Raw genomic sequence first — 17,866 nt, forward strand, 5'->3', positions numbered from 1 at the left:
AAACTTTGAATCAATATTGATTTGGAATGCCTTCACCGAGCTCAAAATTCAGCGCAAAAGTTGCCACGTATACACCACGATCACGAAACCAAATGAACAAAAATTTATTCGTGCTTTAGTAAAAGTTTAGAAGAAGAACAATGTTATTGAATCTGTATTTCAAAGATTAAAAAATAAATAAAAAAATAAAAAAAGAACACATACATGCTTCCAGGGGGTTGTTGTGGTAGATCGTCCACATTAACGACATCAAAATCGTCATTTAGTGCTCTTTTTTTGTAAGCGGGGTGATTCTGAAAATCTATATCCTTCTTCTTTTCATAAAAACCGGACATTTGTAGATGATGTGGCACAAGGGCAGCCAGCATGTTCACTTCTCTCCTAACGACGGCATCATGCCCTGCAGCTCGATATGAGTCGTACACATACAGACATCTGCGCAAAACTCAGAAACAAATATAAGAAAACAACAAAAAGATACATTATAGAAGTGTATTTCATTATTTCTATAGCGTATGTTTAATAACAAATACACACCTGTCAAATATTACCACTAAAATCCAGTGATTTTCCTCTTTCACATTGACAGGGATTAATACGTTGTCAACTGTATGCCATGGTACATTACCCATCAACCTGTACCCGCTTATGTACTCACATACATCGATTCTTACTAGCAACACTTGTGGATGATTTCGATTTTTCCAAGCATGGTAAATCTCGATGATTATGGTATGTAGTATACGATTTGACGGTGGTAAATTTATATGTCTTTGTTATCTTTATATGCCTTTCTTACGGAGATAATAAAAAATAACATCAAGATGCTGCAAATAAATATAGGGGCAGTCAGTAATCTCAGTTGATACTTCATTAAAATACACTGAAATATATTGAAAAAGATACAGAAAAACTACTGAAAAATATAAAAGCATATAACAGTAGAAATGTAACAGAATGTTATTAAAAAAATAAAAATAAAGGTACATATGGTAAATATAGTGAAATATAGGATAAGATTCATTGAAATACACACTTTGAAAACACAGTAAAATGAAATGGTGAGAATCAGTGAAGTCGATCTGTAGAATACATTGAAAATATATGATAGAGACAGTGAAATACATGAAGAAAAAACAGTGAAAATTAGGAATATTTAATGAAATGGTTTGTAAAAATTACATTGAAACATGCAAATGGAAAAAGAAAATTCTGTAAAAAAAAAAAAAAAAAAAAAAAACGAACTTCATCATTCCCAAGTTTCCCTTCCATTGATAACAAGTAGAACTAGTTTTTGTCTTTAACAAGTGTGACGCCTAACTTGAGTGACATATCGGCGTCTTCAGGATCCACTAATTCCTTATTTTTTCTATAGTGGATTTCCTTGTCTCTTCTATATATCAACAGAAAAAAAGAAACATATGATTAGAAATCTTATATAAAAAACATTTTCATATTTTTAAAGAAACGTAATCTTAAAAAAAACTTACTTTTTATCATGCCTTTATCATGCCTTAATAACAGATCCTTCTTGAGCCAATTTTCATATTCTTGAAAATACGCCGTGTCCACAGGGGCATTGATTGGATGTTCTACAAAGGGGTGCTTCTTTTCAAATTTGATAGGGACAGAAGACCTTGCAGAAGATCCTGCTGAGCTGTAATTTGGCATGAAAGGGGACACAGTGTATTTGCTGGGTTTCCTATCTCGCACAATGCTTGGGTGGACAATCATTCGGCGTTCAGTATTTTCGATTGAAGGTTGTGCTACTATAGCGATTGAACCTTGCCCGTTGTTGGTTATACTCCAAGTTGGTCAGGTAATTGATCATCAGGAATTAACCATTGAGAATTTGGTACAACGTTCTCAACTTTGCTGCTCTGAGGGGTCTTAAACATATAGGGATCAGCTTGATCATTGACTTGTATTACAGGGGGACCAAGTGGAATCACAGTGGCGAGAGGACACTGGATTAGCAACTCTACTACCATTTGCTCTGATGCACTAAATTCTGCATTATCATTTACCCCACCTTGTTGAAATTGTGCAGCCTGAAAACAGTGAAATATAATTTGAAGTATAATAACTCGAGTTAGAAATATAGTGAAATACAGTAGAAAGTGTTAGAGATGCAGTGAAATATAATAAACCAAGTTACAGTGAAATTCAGTAGAATACAAAAAAATGTTGTGACAAGGGAAATATACACTGAAATACAGTAAAAAGAATTAGAGATATAGTGAAATATATCGTCAAATATACTAAAAAAGTTTAGAAATACAGTGAAATATACAAAGTAGTGTTAGAAATATAGTGAGATATACTAAAATTGTTATGTGAATACAAGTAAACATGTGTGTACCACATCCTTTTAAAGAACCAAAAAAAAACAAAAACAAAAAAAAAAAAAAACAAAAACAAATTTTGTTCTTGGGTACCTGTGGTTGTCTTTGGCTTCGGATGTGTTTCACCGCTACCTTGAATCTCTTCAGTTGAAGCCTTTAAAGTATCCCCACTTTGTGTACTTCGGCACATTCCAACACCAGAAACATCACCAGTTAACATTGTGCCTGCAACCTTCATTTTTTTTTTCAATAATATATATTATTGTGAGTTCCTATATGTATAACAAAACAAATTACAAAAAGTACATATTGTTAAAGGGTAGTTTTTACCTTATTTTCATCAATACCATCTTTGACGAGTTGATGTCTCTTTGGCATAATGTTGTTCTTGATTGAATTCATGCGAGTATTGTATGCCAACCTCGTATTGATTTACCGGAGCTTCACTATCGGCAGCCTTGGAAATATATATATATATATATATATATATATATATATATGTTATTCGTAAAAGTATGGGAACAGTTTTCATTCAAAATCTGTATTTTGTGAATAAAATCAATTTTATTTTGGATTTACCTTTTACGAGGTTTGATTTCCCTTTATTGCCTCAACAACCTTTTTGAAGTTGTCATCGATGCACTTGCGAATATCATCCATGGACTTGTTAAGATCATGAGAATATACCTACGTGTTTTTGACAGAACAATACGTCAAAATTTTCAAAACCCTTACCATCGCAAATATATTACAAAAAAAAAAAAAAAAAAAAAAAAAAGGAGAACAAAACACTTACATCTTTCTTAAAAGCTTGAAACTCTTGTCTGAGCAGTTTCACCTCATTAGTTTTGGTGGCTGTTTTGGACATCATGATGGCCTTGATGTCGAAGCGTCCTTCGATGTTGTGAGTGGTTCGTTCTGGGCTGGTTGTTTCCTAGCGAAGAATGCCTCAGAATCGAAACTCTGCGTTTCTTATAAGGCGGTGAATCAGATACGGCAGATCGCTGCTGTTGTTTACCCCTTACATTGTGTGGTGGTGTGGTACTGAAGTCATCATCAACCATCTCGTTGCCTTCGGCAACTTCAACTCCGTCTGTTGGGTTGGGGATAGCTTGTGAAACAACAGGAGGTAAATTAAGTCGTTCCAACTCAGCAGTGGTTGGAACAACATCATCAAAAGTACAAATCTGTGGAAAAAAAATTAGAAACAGTGAGATATACATTAAGTACATAAAAAGAAATTGAATGAAATATATTTGTATGGATACATATAATGGTGTCAACAAAAATATATGGAAACATTTATGATATTTGGGGGCTATAATGAGAAAAACAGTGATATAGAGGACTGAGTCGATGAAAAATATAGTGAAATACATATGATTACCCCCCCTGAAAAAGTGATGATCTACATTACAGTAAAATAGAGTGAGAAATATACTGAAATACAATAAATATATATGGAAAATACAAGTGATATACATTAAGTATATCAAAAGAAATTCAATGAAATATATTTGTATAGATACATATAATGGCTTCAAAAAAAATATATGGAAACATTTATGATATTTGGGGGCTATAATGAGGAAAACAGTGATATAGAGGACTGAGTCAATGAAAAATATAGTGAAATACATATGATTACCCCCCCCCCCCCGAAAAAGTGATGATCTACATTACAGTAAAATAGAGTTAGAAATATACTGAAATACAATAAATATATATGGAAAAATACAAGTGATATACAATGGGATGCAAATGAATAAACTTCGATTTAAATACAGTTAGAAATTTACCGGGTGTATGTCATCTCTAAATATGCCTTCCATCAAAGCATCAAATTTCGGTCTTTCTTCAACAGTCCGCCAATTCAAGATTCTTGGAATTAAATTCCCCGACTTAATTGCAACATTGGATGGGACTTTTGAACAAGATTCATGACCAAACTTGCATGGCAATTGGCGTTCCGTGAATCCTATAATATTGCTTGAAGTTGCCATATTTCTGACTAATGCTTGTAACCAACTCTTTGAAGGACTCTTTTCCCCAAGGATAATCAACATATCTCGCATCCTCTACAACATCAAAATGTATCCTAGGTATGTTCGATCGAACGGGCTCGCATGAGAATACGAATGTATTTATAAAATACAATATGGCCATCTTGTTGCGTCCTCGCCTTTGTCCTCCCAATCTGTATTGTTGAAACACTCAATCAGCTGCCCTCTTTTGATGTGATCAGATGTTCCACCCAAATAATCATCCATAAGCCTATTTTTTTCCGTCTTATCATATACAAACTCATTTGCGTCGGAGACACAATTCAATCCAGTGATTAGTGCAAATTCTCTAATGCTAAAACGCAATACTTTTCCATTTATTTCAAATGTAAAGCACTCGTATGTACTTCCGTTAAACTCTTTAACCATGAAGCACCTGAACAACTGTGCTTGTACATCCATATCTTTGCATTATGAGATATTTCCCAAAAATAGAGTCTGCAAACTTGTCCATCTGACCAACCCCTGTTAGTTTACCCCTAATGTCACCGATTACATTGACGTTCGTGTATCTTTGCATAGATGGGGCCACGAGACGCTTCGTGACCAAAAATCTAGAATCCGGAACAAATGACATATGTAAAACACGGTCAATTTTCCCTACGAAGCTAAGATACAAAAATTTAAAAACAAGAAATCACAACTACAAAAAACACATTGCTAAAGTCTTAAAATCTATAACGAACATGTTGTATTTTTGACATTCACCGAAATACTTTGAAATATAATGAACAATTATACTGATAGAATGTCCAACCCAGATTAAAAACAAAAATATAACAAAACACAAAAACATAACTACCAGATGATAAAATGTATATAACAAATTGAAAAACACATATATAATTTAAAACCAAAGGAAATACGAAAAAAAAATACACATAAATATATGGGAAATATAGACCTGGTGAATTGAAATACATTCATGAAAGGGGAAAAATACCTCTCCATCGTCTTCTACATCAATTGAAGGTTTTTTCCGAACTACTTTTTTGCCCTTGCCTCCAGGAACAGTCTTCGTAACCTTTCTCTTCTTCTGTAGCGGCACTTGAGAAACTTTTTTATCTAGTGCTGACTGTTTCCTCTTTGTTTCTTTATCATCATGAGAATCATGATGTTGTTTCGTCCTTCTTGGATCATTGATTTTTTTGCTACGCGTCTCAGCATAAGATGACCCTCCTGCAATGGGATTTTCTTGTTGAGTAAATCCCAAAGAGAAACTAGGACCATCTATTATATTTTCTATACCTCGAGTTCTCATGCCCGGAGAGCCGATTTCAGCCATTGAAATTGAATCTGTGAATCTTGAGGAAAAACAACACTAAGAATCGATGATTTGTATATCAGAGAATGATGAAATTAAAGCAATAGAGAATTTTACAAAAAAAAAAACAAAAAAAAAAACAAAAAAAAAAGAGCAAAACAACATGCATCTTGCCAAAAAATATACTGAAATACAATATACAAAAGTCAAAACCGAAAAAAAAAATTACCTATTTTTGGTAAATGTTTTACTTAGAATCTATAAAAATAACGTGGAGTTATGTGAGAGTGAAAAACGGAATTGATAATTGAAGAAGTGAAAGAAACTGATTTGAATTATGGAAGAAATGGGGGGAATTGGGAGTTAATTGCGTGTATTTAGGGATAGAGATAGAGTATATTTGGGAACTATGCGTCTAAACGGGGATATGGTCTTTGCACGGTTATTTAGTAAAAAAGTGGGGTAGCTATGAAGTGTAAAATTTGAAAAATATATTTATGGATCATAAATATTAAAAATGTTAGATATTATCCATAAATAAGTCTTAGGGGTAGTTACACCAAGTAAATTTAACTTTTTGTAATGGGCAAAGATAATTAGTACTTTTTGTAATGGGCTTTGTTGGGCTTTAATATGGGGTAAAAATTCCCCAAGAAAATAATCGAACACTGTTAGCTTAAAATCATTGTCTGGTTGGAAATAGAGGTGGTTTTAGGGCAGGTCTATGCGTTTATCTGAATTCATTACTTTTTTAGCGGGAACTATGCAAACATACGCAAAAAGACTTATATTTGATAACGTTATTAAAACAATTAATACGCACGTCTTCATGAATGAGTAAATAAGATGATGAATTTAATATGTTACTACAAATATTTGGCAGACTGCTACAGTTTCTGAATCATATACACACACACACTAAATAGCACTTACTTAGAAATTAGAATATCTGGCTGCATGGCGTCATTAAGCAATATGATTGGTAATAACTGCTTAAAAGAATTTATTAACTCTATTACTACGTAACTATATTGTTGTAAACAAGAATATAACAAGAAAATAGAGTTAATTAAAGTGATAGCATATATGTATAAAATATTAAGCGTATTTCCCGATAAATGATGGAAAATAAAAAAATAGTAGAAAAAGTGTCTTACTTGAAGTAGCCGTTGCATTTTCAATGAAATTGGAGCTAAAGCGTATAACAAGGAGCAAAGCAGCAAACAAAGTTTTCATTTTTTCTAGCAAACAAAATTCCAAATAATATTGAAAAAACAAAAGTATGAAGAAGCTTCTTTAGAGTAGTGAAGTAGAAAACAGAAACTGCATAAATATTTATGCAATTCTAAAACAGAAACGAAAATATATATATATGAAAAATCAAACAGAAAAACAAATCAAAATAAATAACTACTTTCTTATAGTTTCATAATTACAGAGTTCTCGAAGAACACTTCTCTCAATTCTAGATGTAATTTAGAGACGAAGTTAAAATACTCATTTTAATTTAAAGAAACCTTATCATATAGCAGGGATCACTAAATTAAAGAAAATTTCATCCAGTCATATAGTTGTTATTAGTTCTAAATATAAATTTTATTGGAAGCTAGTATAGGATGTTAAGTTGATTTCAGTTAAATTCTTCAATAAAACCAAGAGGAAGTGTGTGGTTGTTGTTTGTGTTATTTTCTTAGTTATTCCATTCCTGTTGAAGTCTCCAAAAAATTAAGGGAAGAAAATAGGTGCGTAAATTCTTTTCAGCATATAGAGATTGAATACCAAGTGCAACAATTATTAAGCAACACATTTGATAATATTGATCAATAAACACTTCTCAAATAAAAGAAAATAGTAATTGTACAACATTTCAGAGTCTTACTGTAATTTTATTTTTTTTTCATATTTTAGCCACTAAATTTCTTTTCCCGAGCATTCAATACATTTTCTACCGTCTGGCATCATCTCTCCCATGTCAATGCCAATAGTACACTCTTCCACGTCAGGGTCAGATCCACTATTAAATTTCAGCATATAGAGATTGAAGTGCAACAATTATTAAGCAACACATTTGATAATATTGATCAATAAACACTTCTCAAATAAAAGAAAATAGTAATTTACAACATTTCAGAGTCTTACTGTAATTTTATTTTTTTTTTTCATATTTTAGCCACTAAATTTCTTTTCCCGAGCATTCAATACATTTTCTGCAAATCTGGCATCATCTCTCCCATGTCAATGCTACAATACTTTTAAAGCCAAACATAAATTTATGAGAAAAATTACTAAAATTACAATAAATAATAGATATGAACCAATGACTCTAAAAATATAATAAATTAATACTAAAAACCTTAAAGGTTTAACCCATAGAATCTAACCTGAAATCGGCTTTGTTTCAGAAACCTGTTATACATACAATATCCCTGATTTTATTTAACTCTAATTGTCGTTACAAGAATTATATATGTATGTGAATAAGCTAGGGATGTTCCAAAGGCATAAAGTAGAAGAAGTTAGTGGACAAAACAGATATTCAACTATAACTTGTAAGGTACTAAATAAAAGCTTACTGTTGTAACTTTCTCATCGATATTGATTTCCCCCCTCTGGGATTTCCTCTCCACCTTGGTGCCATTTAAATTGAAAATATGACGATTTAACGTTACAGATTTCCAGACGGCCTGAAATAAAACAATCACTAAGTCGATGCGTCTTTTTGGTTGGCCAGTAGAACTTTTTTATCATGACCAACTGAGGATTACGATATTGTAAATGTAATTAATCTGTTTTATTTCTGCTATGTGTAAGTGTGGATGCATGACCATTTGTTGAAACATTTGGTATTTACTCTAATTTCAAGAATGCTCTTAAGAAGGAAAAAGGATTTGGAAATTACCACAATGTAGTTTGGATGAAATCAGAGACCACTATATATAGTTAGATTGGAAATTGGGTGGTCAAAGTAGAGAATTAGAAAGAACGAAAAGTAAATAATAAATTAAATAACAAAAAGTAAATAATAAATTAAATAGAACTTAATACTCATGAATGTATATTTACTTCTAATAACGGTTGGAAAGTGATACAAAGAGCTTTCATTGAATTAATGATGAAAAATATATAAGCCATTTCTGGATTAGAATGCTAATGCTACCTTATCAGCTACCCTTTGTTTTTGTTTTATTCAATTGCTATTACGTGGGCTGGTCAAGACAATAACTGTTACTTGGGTTTTATTGTAAAGGTTGTGGGCTTATTTATTGATTGAGGCTTTTATTAGCAGAAAATGAACCAAAAATGTAATTAAAAATGAGAAATATATCAAAAAAAAAAAGGAGAAAAAAGATAAATGCAAATGCTGGCCATAGAGAGGTGCCACATCACCTTATTTATGTCTAGTTTTATATTAGGCAAACTTACAGGAATAGCTACCATAAGATTGGATGTAACCAACCGTAGCTACTATTCCAATATTACATTTTGTAGCTAATATTATGGCAAAATACGTATTGATTTTGGTGTATTTGGAAGTCTTCAAATACACGGATATGTGGCATTTAACGTGTATGATAAAAACAAATCCCTGGATATTAGGCACTAGTCATGCGTTTAATATGGAAGGTGAAATTAAATATTTTACAATCTCTTCCAGCAAATTAGAATCTCATTAATCACACGTTTCTCCTTCTCTCTCTCCTTATTCTTCTTAGTAATGTAAAATCAATCTTCAAAAACATTCAAAACACAGGGAACTTAAAAAACAGAGGTTTTGATGACACAAAAACAAATTTGGAGAAAATCTTTTACAAATCAAACTCACTGTACAAACAGTTGAAGTACCGCTTTTGGTGAGTTATGGTTTTGTGGTATTTGATTTTCGGTTTTATGTTTTATTATCTCCATTGTTATGTTTTTATATTTTAGGCAGTGATTTGTTCATCTCTATGTGTAGTGCCGTCAGTTCATCAATGTGATTAAAAATACACAGACAGACGACTTCGTGTATGTTTTTTTGTGAATCAGAGATGATCTACATATTTGTTTGAACGTTTTGTCACAGCTTTTTTTGAATGTTTAGTGAGCTTGTATTTGAACAAATGGAGAAGCGATTATCATTCTTGTGTATTTGAACAAATGAAGAGCCGATTATCATTAATGTGTATTTGAACAAATGAAAAACTGATTTTCATGTATTTGAACACTTTTGGGTATGTCTTTGTTACACCTAGGTGTGTATTTGAACAAAGGAAGAACTGATTTTCATGTATTTGAACACTTTTGGGTATGTGCTGTTACACCTAGGTGTGTATTTGAACAAAGGAAGAACTGATTTTCATGTATCTGAACACCTTTGGGTATGTGCTGTTACACCTAGGTGTGTATTTGAACAAAGGAAGAACTGATTTTCATGTATCTGAACACCTTTTTGGTATGTTTTGTTACACCTAACTACATACACAGACAGACGACTTCGTGTATGTTTTTTTGTGAATCAGAGATGATCTACATATTTGTTTGAACGTTTTGTTACAGCTTTGTTTGAATGTTTTGTGAGCTTGTATTTGAACAAATGAAGAACTGATTATCATTACTGTGTATTTGAACAAATGAAGAACTGATTATCATTAATGTGTATTTGAACAAATGAAGAACTGATTTTCATGTATTTGAACACTTTTGGGTATGTGCTGTTACACCTAGGTGTGTATTTGAACAAAGGAAGAACTGATTTTCATGTATCTGAACACTGGTTTTGTATGTTTTGTTACAACTAACTGTGTATTTTGAACAAATGAAGAACTGATTTTCATGTATCTGAACACTGGTTTTATATGTTTTGTTACACCTAACTGTGTATTTTGAACAAATGAAAAACTGATTTTCATATATCTGAACACTGGTTTGTATGTTTTGTTACATCTAACTGTGTATTTTCAACAAATGAAGAACTGAATATCATGTATCTGAACACCTTTTTGGTATGTTTTGTTACACCTAACTACATACACCTAACTATATACAAAGATTTGAGTGTATGTGTATTGTCCTTACATATGTGTTACTGTATTTGATGCACCAATGAACTGCGTGTCCAATAATACGCATATATTCAAATCTTTGTGTCATAATTTGTATATATTTTGTATGTGTTGATTTTATCCATTGTTAGTTGTTTTCTAGAATAATCCCATATTTTATTTGATAATCTATTTCAGGAGGTTACCAAGCATATTGAATTCGGTTGCAGGAAAATGTCGTCTATATCTTCGTTAATTAGACACTGTGGTACTTGGAATAATGAGAACCGTTATGTGAATTTCAAAATCGATGCTGTTGTTTTCAAAGAGTATTCAACATATATGGATTTGTTACAGACAATTGCAACACAGTTGAAGTTAGACACGTCCAGAACAGAAATATACATCAAATACATGGTGGAGGGTAGTGATATGCCGATGGAAATACACAATGATATGGGGGCCAGAGTTTACGTGGATTTGAAGAAAGAGAATAAACAGTTAGCAATGTATCCTTTGTGCATAACTAGTAATGATAAAAGCCTTAACAACTGTGTATCTGATGAACGTTGTATTCAAGGGGAGATTTTGCAACTTGGATACACAAGTCGGTTCGATTCTATGAAAACGGTTCGGGTGTGTAGACTTTGCGTCTTCAAGTTATATCAAGGATGTTCTTTGTGTTTGAAAAAGACACCAATCTAATTATCGAAGACAAAAACCAAAAAGAGGTTGTTGTTGATCAAGTCTACAAGGACAAAAATACATTAAAGGCTGTGATGACAAATTATGCAATTTCACATAGGTTCAATTTTCATACGGAGAGGTCTAATGCAATAATATACCCATGCCTGAATAGCAAATGGAAAGCCCCGAAGACAGTAATACTGTTTCGGCTTGTCCATCTTATTGTGAATGCTTTTAATCAAATCAACAAATGCTTCCTTGCCCCATGTGTAGTCTTTGTACCAGTCACTTTGTCTGCAGTCAAAATGAAGTCTTGGAATTACGACGTTCCTCTTCTCACACGAAAGTATGTAGTTATGAATGAAATACGGCACCATGATCTTTAAAGCCTCTTGATCGCATCATCATCTACACCCCAATTCTTGTCATTGAAGCACTCATTTAGCTCCATCTTTTTTTACGCTTTTTTTGGAACCACCAAAGTATTTTTCCAACAGTCCATTTTTACCCTCGTTAAAAACGATTTCTTCACCATAACACTTTAACCCGGACATTAACGCAAATTCAAATAGAGAAAATGTCAATTCAGTCCCATTAATGTCAATAACAAAAGCATCAGGTGTGCTTTTCTTCAGCTCTCTGACCATTAAACAGGAGCAATTTGCCCCTTGGACTTCACAATGTTGCATCTGCAAGTATTTTCCAAATATAGTTTTAGAAAATAGCTGCTGCTGTCTTTCTGTAAGTTTGTCCTCCAAGTCCTTTTTTATATTGTGGTTCATGTACGAAGCATATCGTATAGGATGAGTTGGAGGAAATTTAACAAGGAATTTAGGGTCCTGAAAGAAAGTCATATATAGATAAAAATGAGTATCAAATATGTAATATAGGAAAAAAAACAACAACATTACGGCAATGTATGTGTAATCGAGTTTCTGTGTATTTTATGCTCGAATTGGCAGTTCTTCAATACACATAATTGTATTTTGAGTATACATATACAATATTGTTTAAATACATATAACTCATGTATGTATTTGAGTATATGTGTAGTTGCTTGATATTTAAATACATAGTTAGGTGTAACAAAACATACAAAAAAAGTGTTCAGATACATGATAATCAGTTTTTCAGTTGTTCAAATACACAGTTAGTTGTAACAAAACATGCAAAAAAAGTGTTCAAATACATGATAATCAGTTCTTCATTTGTTCAAATACACAGTTACAGGTAGCATGAACGTACAAGTCTGTGCAAAATATGTGTAACAACACATGAAAAAAAAGTGTAACAATACATGAAAATCAGTTCTTCATTTTGGTCAAATACACAGTTACAGGTATCATGAACGTACAAGTCTGTGCAAATACATATAATTCATATGTTCAAATACATGATATTTAGTTAATCATTTGTTCAAAAACACATTTAGGTGTAACAGAACATATAAAGTTTTATCAGAAATACCTATGACACGTGTTCAAATACATGATTGTCAGTTAGGTGTAACAAAACATACAAAAAAAGTGAAAAAATACATGAAAATCAGTTCTTCATTTGTTCAAATACATAGTTACTTGTAGCATGAACATGCAAGTCTGTGCAAATACATATAATTCATATGTTCAGATACATGATATTTAGTTACTCATTCCTTCAAATACACATTTATGGTGTAACAGAACATGCAAATTTCTAACAAAAATACATTTAACACGTGTTCAAATACATGATTGTCAGTTCCTCGCTTGTTGAAGAACACATTTATACATGTGCCAAAACACATGATTTGTTAAAAAATATCAAAGTCCCAGGAATTGAACATCAGTAATAGCAGAGATTGAAGTACATTTTAGCTACACATACATTTTAACCAAAAAAACACATATATTTAAAGAAATACCTGTTTCTTCACAGGTAATTGATCTTCTTCTGCTTCAGCCTCTACGACTTGTTTCCCCTTGCTGGCCGGAACAACATCAGTAGTTTTTTTCCTCTTCGTCACTGTAGCCGCATCTATTTTCTTTGACGATTTAGCAATTGGTGGATTTGGAATTCTACGAGGATCATGGATATTCTTGGAACGCCTTTCAGCAGCCATTTTATCGGCAGAGGCTGCAACAACATTATGTTGTTGTTGAGAAATCCCCAAATCAAACGAAGGAAAAACTATATTTTGAACCGTAAATGGTATACCTCGAGTAACCCTATTAGGTGTTGCTCCGTCTGCCATTAACGGGTGTTTTTAATTCCTCGAAAACCTAAACAAATAGAAGTTGAATACGCTTCAAAATCTGGAAAATATGAAGTAATCATGAACAAAATACACTAATAGAATGTAAAATACTTACCCAAATATAACTTTCCCCAATTTTCGCAACAATGATTTGAAGATGAAGAATCTTGAAGGAAGGTATTGGAGAAGAAAAAGGAAAGGATTGGAAGTTGAATACGCTTCAAAATCTTTGAAAATATGAAATTATTCTGAACAAAAATACACCAATAGAATGTAAAAACCTATCCAAATACAACTTCCCCAATTTTCGCAACAATGGTTAGAACGTGGTGAAACGTGAAGGAAGGTAGTGGAGAAAAAAAAGGCAAGGATTAAAGTGGTGAGAGAGAGAATCTGACGAATTAATTGAATAACCGTTAAACGTGGGATTTGGGGATAGGGGGGAGTGTTTTACGTGTGTATTTGGCCTAGTAACTAGAAGTTCTTTATATAGCTATGTGCGGTAATTTTAAAAAGTACTTTAGTTACTATTTATAAATAATTTAAAGGATAGTTATTATTAATAAATATGTCTTAAGAGAAGGTACAACCAGTAAAAATTCCTTTATATTATATATAGATATAGACTGGGGCCATAGCCAATGGGCTTATGATATATCCATTTCCCTAGTGTGAGGCTGATTTACACAAATGTCCTTTTGAGGTACTCTTTAGATTTTATTCCTATTTTTAAAAATTGTGCAAATATAACCCTTGGGAAATTATTCTTTTGGAAAAAGTTAGTCTCAGAAAATATTTGCTTATCTATTGCTCAACCTTACAGATAAAATATCAAACAGTCGTTTAACGTCTACAATAACTTACAATATTTAAACCGTAATTGGTCTAATCTAAAGGTCCATAAGTTATAGTAACAAAAAAGTCATTTAATTAATTAGTTATCCCAAAAAGTGACAACCAACCAAAATTTCACCTAGTGTGAGTGTGTGAGATCAGCTTGTTCAATAATTCTGTTTAGGCCCAAGAGGGTTGATGCATCAAAATATAGAGGGCCATTCGCACTTTTGTCCCTCTTTTGTACAGGTCTTTAATTTTTACTCTTCAAGACAAATAATTTTTTTGCGAGACATAAGTTTATATTTCCGCTCTACAATATCTCACAAGTTATATCGAATCCCATAAAGAACTTATGCCCTGCTAGCCATAAGCTCGATTTGGAAGGCCAAAAATTAAAGACCAGCCCATTTGAAAGAGCAAACCGTGAAATTTCTTCAAATATAGAAATCTTCGTGGGCAATTTGCACGATTGCCCTTATTGGGGGGTGGTCTTTAATTTTTTCCCCTCAAATTGGTGGTTTTTAATTTTTGGCCCTCGCTAAAACCTCTTGGTTCCGGGTTCGAAACCCCGCTCAGTTAAAAATTTAAAAACAATTAGCAAGGTAGAGTTTGAATTCGCAAGGTAGAGTTCAGGCAGAGTTTTTCTACCTTCAGGAAGAGTTTGAAACTACGCCAAAGTAGAAGTTGCGATCAAACTCTCTCGATCGGTAGTTTATCAAACTGCGCCGGATCGAGTAGTGTTTTTGGCCCAAACTCTACTTAAGGTAGAGTTTTCCTTCGGCTTAAGCCAAACTCTCCCTTAATGCAGATTTTTTCCTTCAGGCATAAAGCAGAGGTTTGCATTAAGGCAATTTTTTTTTTTTTTTTTTTTTTTTTTTTACTCAGTTGGACTTTTGCAAAACTTCTGCTTCACATTTTTTTTTTTTTTTTTTACTGAGTCGGGGTTCAAACCCAAACTTCATGATATTAGGCGAAGGCCAAAAATTAAAGCCCACCAATTTGAGGGACAAAATTAAAGACCAACGCATTTGAAGGATAATCCGCACAAAAAAATCAATCTTCGCTAGGCTAATCAGTAAGCTTCTGGGCTGCAGTCCAATTTCTTAATGGTCTACTAAAAGGGCCTGCAAACAACAAAGGCCCATAAAGGGAATACTCTTTTTGAGTAGTGAATTATATAGATAGCCTCAGCAATTGAACATTGAGAACCTAGGTATAAAACGAAATACACTATATGCAGACGAGATTTCAAATTTTAGTGTCAGTGGGGTCAGAATAAATGTCATTTAATTATATTCTTACATGTTAAAAAGAATTATTTTATGCTTACATAATTCAAATTGAAAGCAATAAATTCGATTAAACCTACTGAAATCATCCTAAATCGGCCTTTTACCATAAGACCTATCATTAATTCCAGAGTACCCGTAAATCTGAAAGACTCTATTAGCATGGCACCAATTTTAAACAATACCTAATCTAGTTTTTTTTTTTTTTTTCCGCATCAAGTCTCGTGCCCCTTTGATATATATAAATATTTCTTTTGTTTCAAATCATGCCTGAACATGAATCTATATAATTGACCCTAACTAACTTCAAGTTGAGATGTAATACTGATTGTTGTTGAAGGTCAAAGGCGGATGTACCATCTGCGGTACGAGTTCGGCAAAATTAATAATTATGGCTCAATCTTAGTTATATGTTAGAGAAATCCACTTATATATATATATATATATAAATTGTGAACCCTATATATCTATTGCTTATATATATAAATTGTGAACCCTATATATCTATTGCGGACTGGGAAGTGCCGAAAAGGAGAGAGCAAGCAGTAGTGGTTCAACTGGATGCTCGAAATCATTTTAGATACGGCAAGACAACTCAAGAGAAGTAAAAAATTGTGACAATTTAGAAGGGGTTTCTAAGAAACTAAAAATACGCGTGAACTCTACTAGTAGCACAACTAGGTTTTGAGTTCGGTGGCAGGCAAAGGTTTACCAGAGAAGCTGTAAACTTCAAATCGTGAATCTACATCGGATTAAAACTACTAGGTAGCTTGAGATAATATATGCTTGAACTGCTGGTTCTATTGTGTTGGGACTTGGTCAAGAAAATAAACATCATGACGTATACTCGTTGAATTACATATACCATTTAGTAATTGATTTTGCATTAACCAAGTATTAATGACTCTAGGAATTAAACATAAGATTACGAGTCAATAACATCACAGGCAAGCTTTTATTAATTAATAGGATTTAGGAGTAAGAAATATAAATTGTAAGTCAAATGCTTTATAATCTCAAAAGTGACTTATGCTAAAGAAAAGACCTTGTCAAATTGGTTACTGTTTTTTTTCCACCCACATTCACACCTAAACCAATCTATCATATGTTGAAATAATTACTGCAACCATTAATTAAGACTTTTCATCCCCTATGATGTAAATTGGTAGGGTTATGTTTTGATAATATAAACTATACTATGTTGACTTGTAAGAGATTAGACAGTTACATGGGAAAATAATAAACTTTATTGCAATAAAATAATTTCGTTTTACCAAAACTTCCATTGCTATTCAAGAATATTCTGGTGAAACTTTTTTTTTTATCATCATCTACCGTCAAATAATACTCTTTTTTCCTCTACTCGTATTTCATAAGAATTCGTTGATAACTCATATTTCTATATTGAGTTTAAATTTTATGTACTGACAATATAGATTTTTTTTGTATTATTAGATTAAGTTAGTTTATAGAAATGGATGTAATTTTTTTTATAGCAAACTTGATTTGGTAACTTTGAAAATATAATAATCTAATATACCCAGTTAATTAAATTGCCATCAGTTTTCTACGTACTTCTCATACGGTTGACTTCTTAAATTAAGGTTATTAGTTTTATTATACTCTAAGGTTTTTTAGGGCGCCTGATTTGAACTTAGTAATGTCAAAGATGAGAAACTAATCCTTCAATCCCCCAAAACAACAAAGAAATCTTCAAGCCTGCAAGGTCATTCTAATTAATTACAGGGAATGTCAACATCTAGCTAGTTATGTTTTTAAAAAAAAAAAAAAAAAAAAAAAAAAAAATTCTCGTATATGAAATTTACTAGTCCGACTAATTTACATTCACACTATTTAGGACTCATTTAAGGGCGAAACACTCTCTACGTGAAGTTTCTCTATCTCCAAGACTCTAACTTCTCTGGTATCTCCAAGACTCTAACTTCTCTGGTTAATAATGGAAAGATCTCATCCATCTCACCAATCCTTTCAATGGTACTTCTGGTGTCTCTTATGTTTATCGTTAATTTTATTATAGTATATGTTTAACTTCGTGCATCATCAGCTGTCTTTTTTTTCTTTTTCTTTTTGTGTAATTTAAAAATCTCCATTGATCATTGATGT

The 17,866-nt window shown here is 32.4% G+C and overlaps 2 protein-coding genes and 3 long non-coding RNA genes across 5 annotated transcripts; 1 reads left to right on the forward strand and 4 right to left on the reverse strand.

Moving 5' to 3' along the window:
* Nucleotides 1–2,456: 2,456 nt before the first annotated feature.
* LOC132030817 (uncharacterized) lies at nucleotides 2,457–3,208 on the reverse strand. Its single transcript, XR_009408113.1, has 4 exons — nucleotides 3,136–3,208; nucleotides 2,925–3,032; nucleotides 2,676–2,802; nucleotides 2,457–2,577 (listed from the first exon to the last, which is right to left on the reverse strand). It is a non-coding gene; the product is annotated as an uncharacterized LOC132030817 (long non-coding RNA).
* Nucleotides 3,209–3,212: 4 nt separating this feature from the next.
* On the reverse strand, nucleotides 3,213–4,386 carry LOC132066709 (uncharacterized). Its single transcript, XM_059459949.1, has 3 exons — nucleotides 4,145–4,386; nucleotides 3,294–3,532; nucleotides 3,213–3,222 (listed from the first exon to the last, which is right to left on the reverse strand). Exons 1-3 carry the CDS (start codon nucleotides 4,346–4,348, stop codon nucleotides 3,213–3,215), a joined length of 453 nt encoding a protein of 150 aa, XP_059315932.1. The 5' UTR covers nucleotides 4,349–4,386.
* Nucleotides 4,387–5,185: 799 nt separating this feature from the next.
* Nucleotides 5,186–5,809, reverse strand: LOC132030822 (uncharacterized). The gene is made up of 2 exons (XR_009408116.1): nucleotides 5,657–5,809; nucleotides 5,186–5,587 (listed from the first exon to the last, which is right to left on the reverse strand). It is a non-coding gene; the product is annotated as an uncharacterized LOC132030822 (long non-coding RNA).
* Nucleotides 5,810–9,165: 3,356 nt separating this feature from the next.
* LOC132030827 (uncharacterized) lies at nucleotides 9,166–11,054 on the forward strand. Its single transcript, XR_009408117.1, has 2 exons — nucleotides 9,166–9,523; nucleotides 10,892–11,054. It is a non-coding gene; the product is annotated as an uncharacterized LOC132030827 (long non-coding RNA).
* Nucleotides 11,055–11,817: 763 nt separating this feature from the next.
* LOC132066721 (uncharacterized) lies at nucleotides 11,818–13,677 on the reverse strand. Its single transcript, XM_059459955.1, has 3 exons — nucleotides 13,577–13,677; nucleotides 13,284–13,495; nucleotides 11,818–12,219 (listed from the first exon to the last, which is right to left on the reverse strand). The coding sequence occupies exons 1-3, from the start codon at nucleotides 13,611–13,613 to the stop codon at nucleotides 11,818–11,820; spliced, it is 651 nt and encodes a 216-aa protein (XP_059315938.1). The 5' UTR covers nucleotides 13,614–13,677.
* Between the last annotated feature and the right edge of the window lie 4,189 nt (nucleotides 13,678–17,866).

This window comes from Lycium ferocissimum, chromosome 1 (genome assembly GCF_029784015.1).
Source record: "Lycium ferocissimum isolate CSIRO_LF1 chromosome 1, AGI_CSIRO_Lferr_CH_V1, whole genome shotgun sequence".
NCBI lineage: Eukaryota > Viridiplantae > Streptophyta > Magnoliopsida > Solanales > Solanaceae > Lycium > Lycium ferocissimum.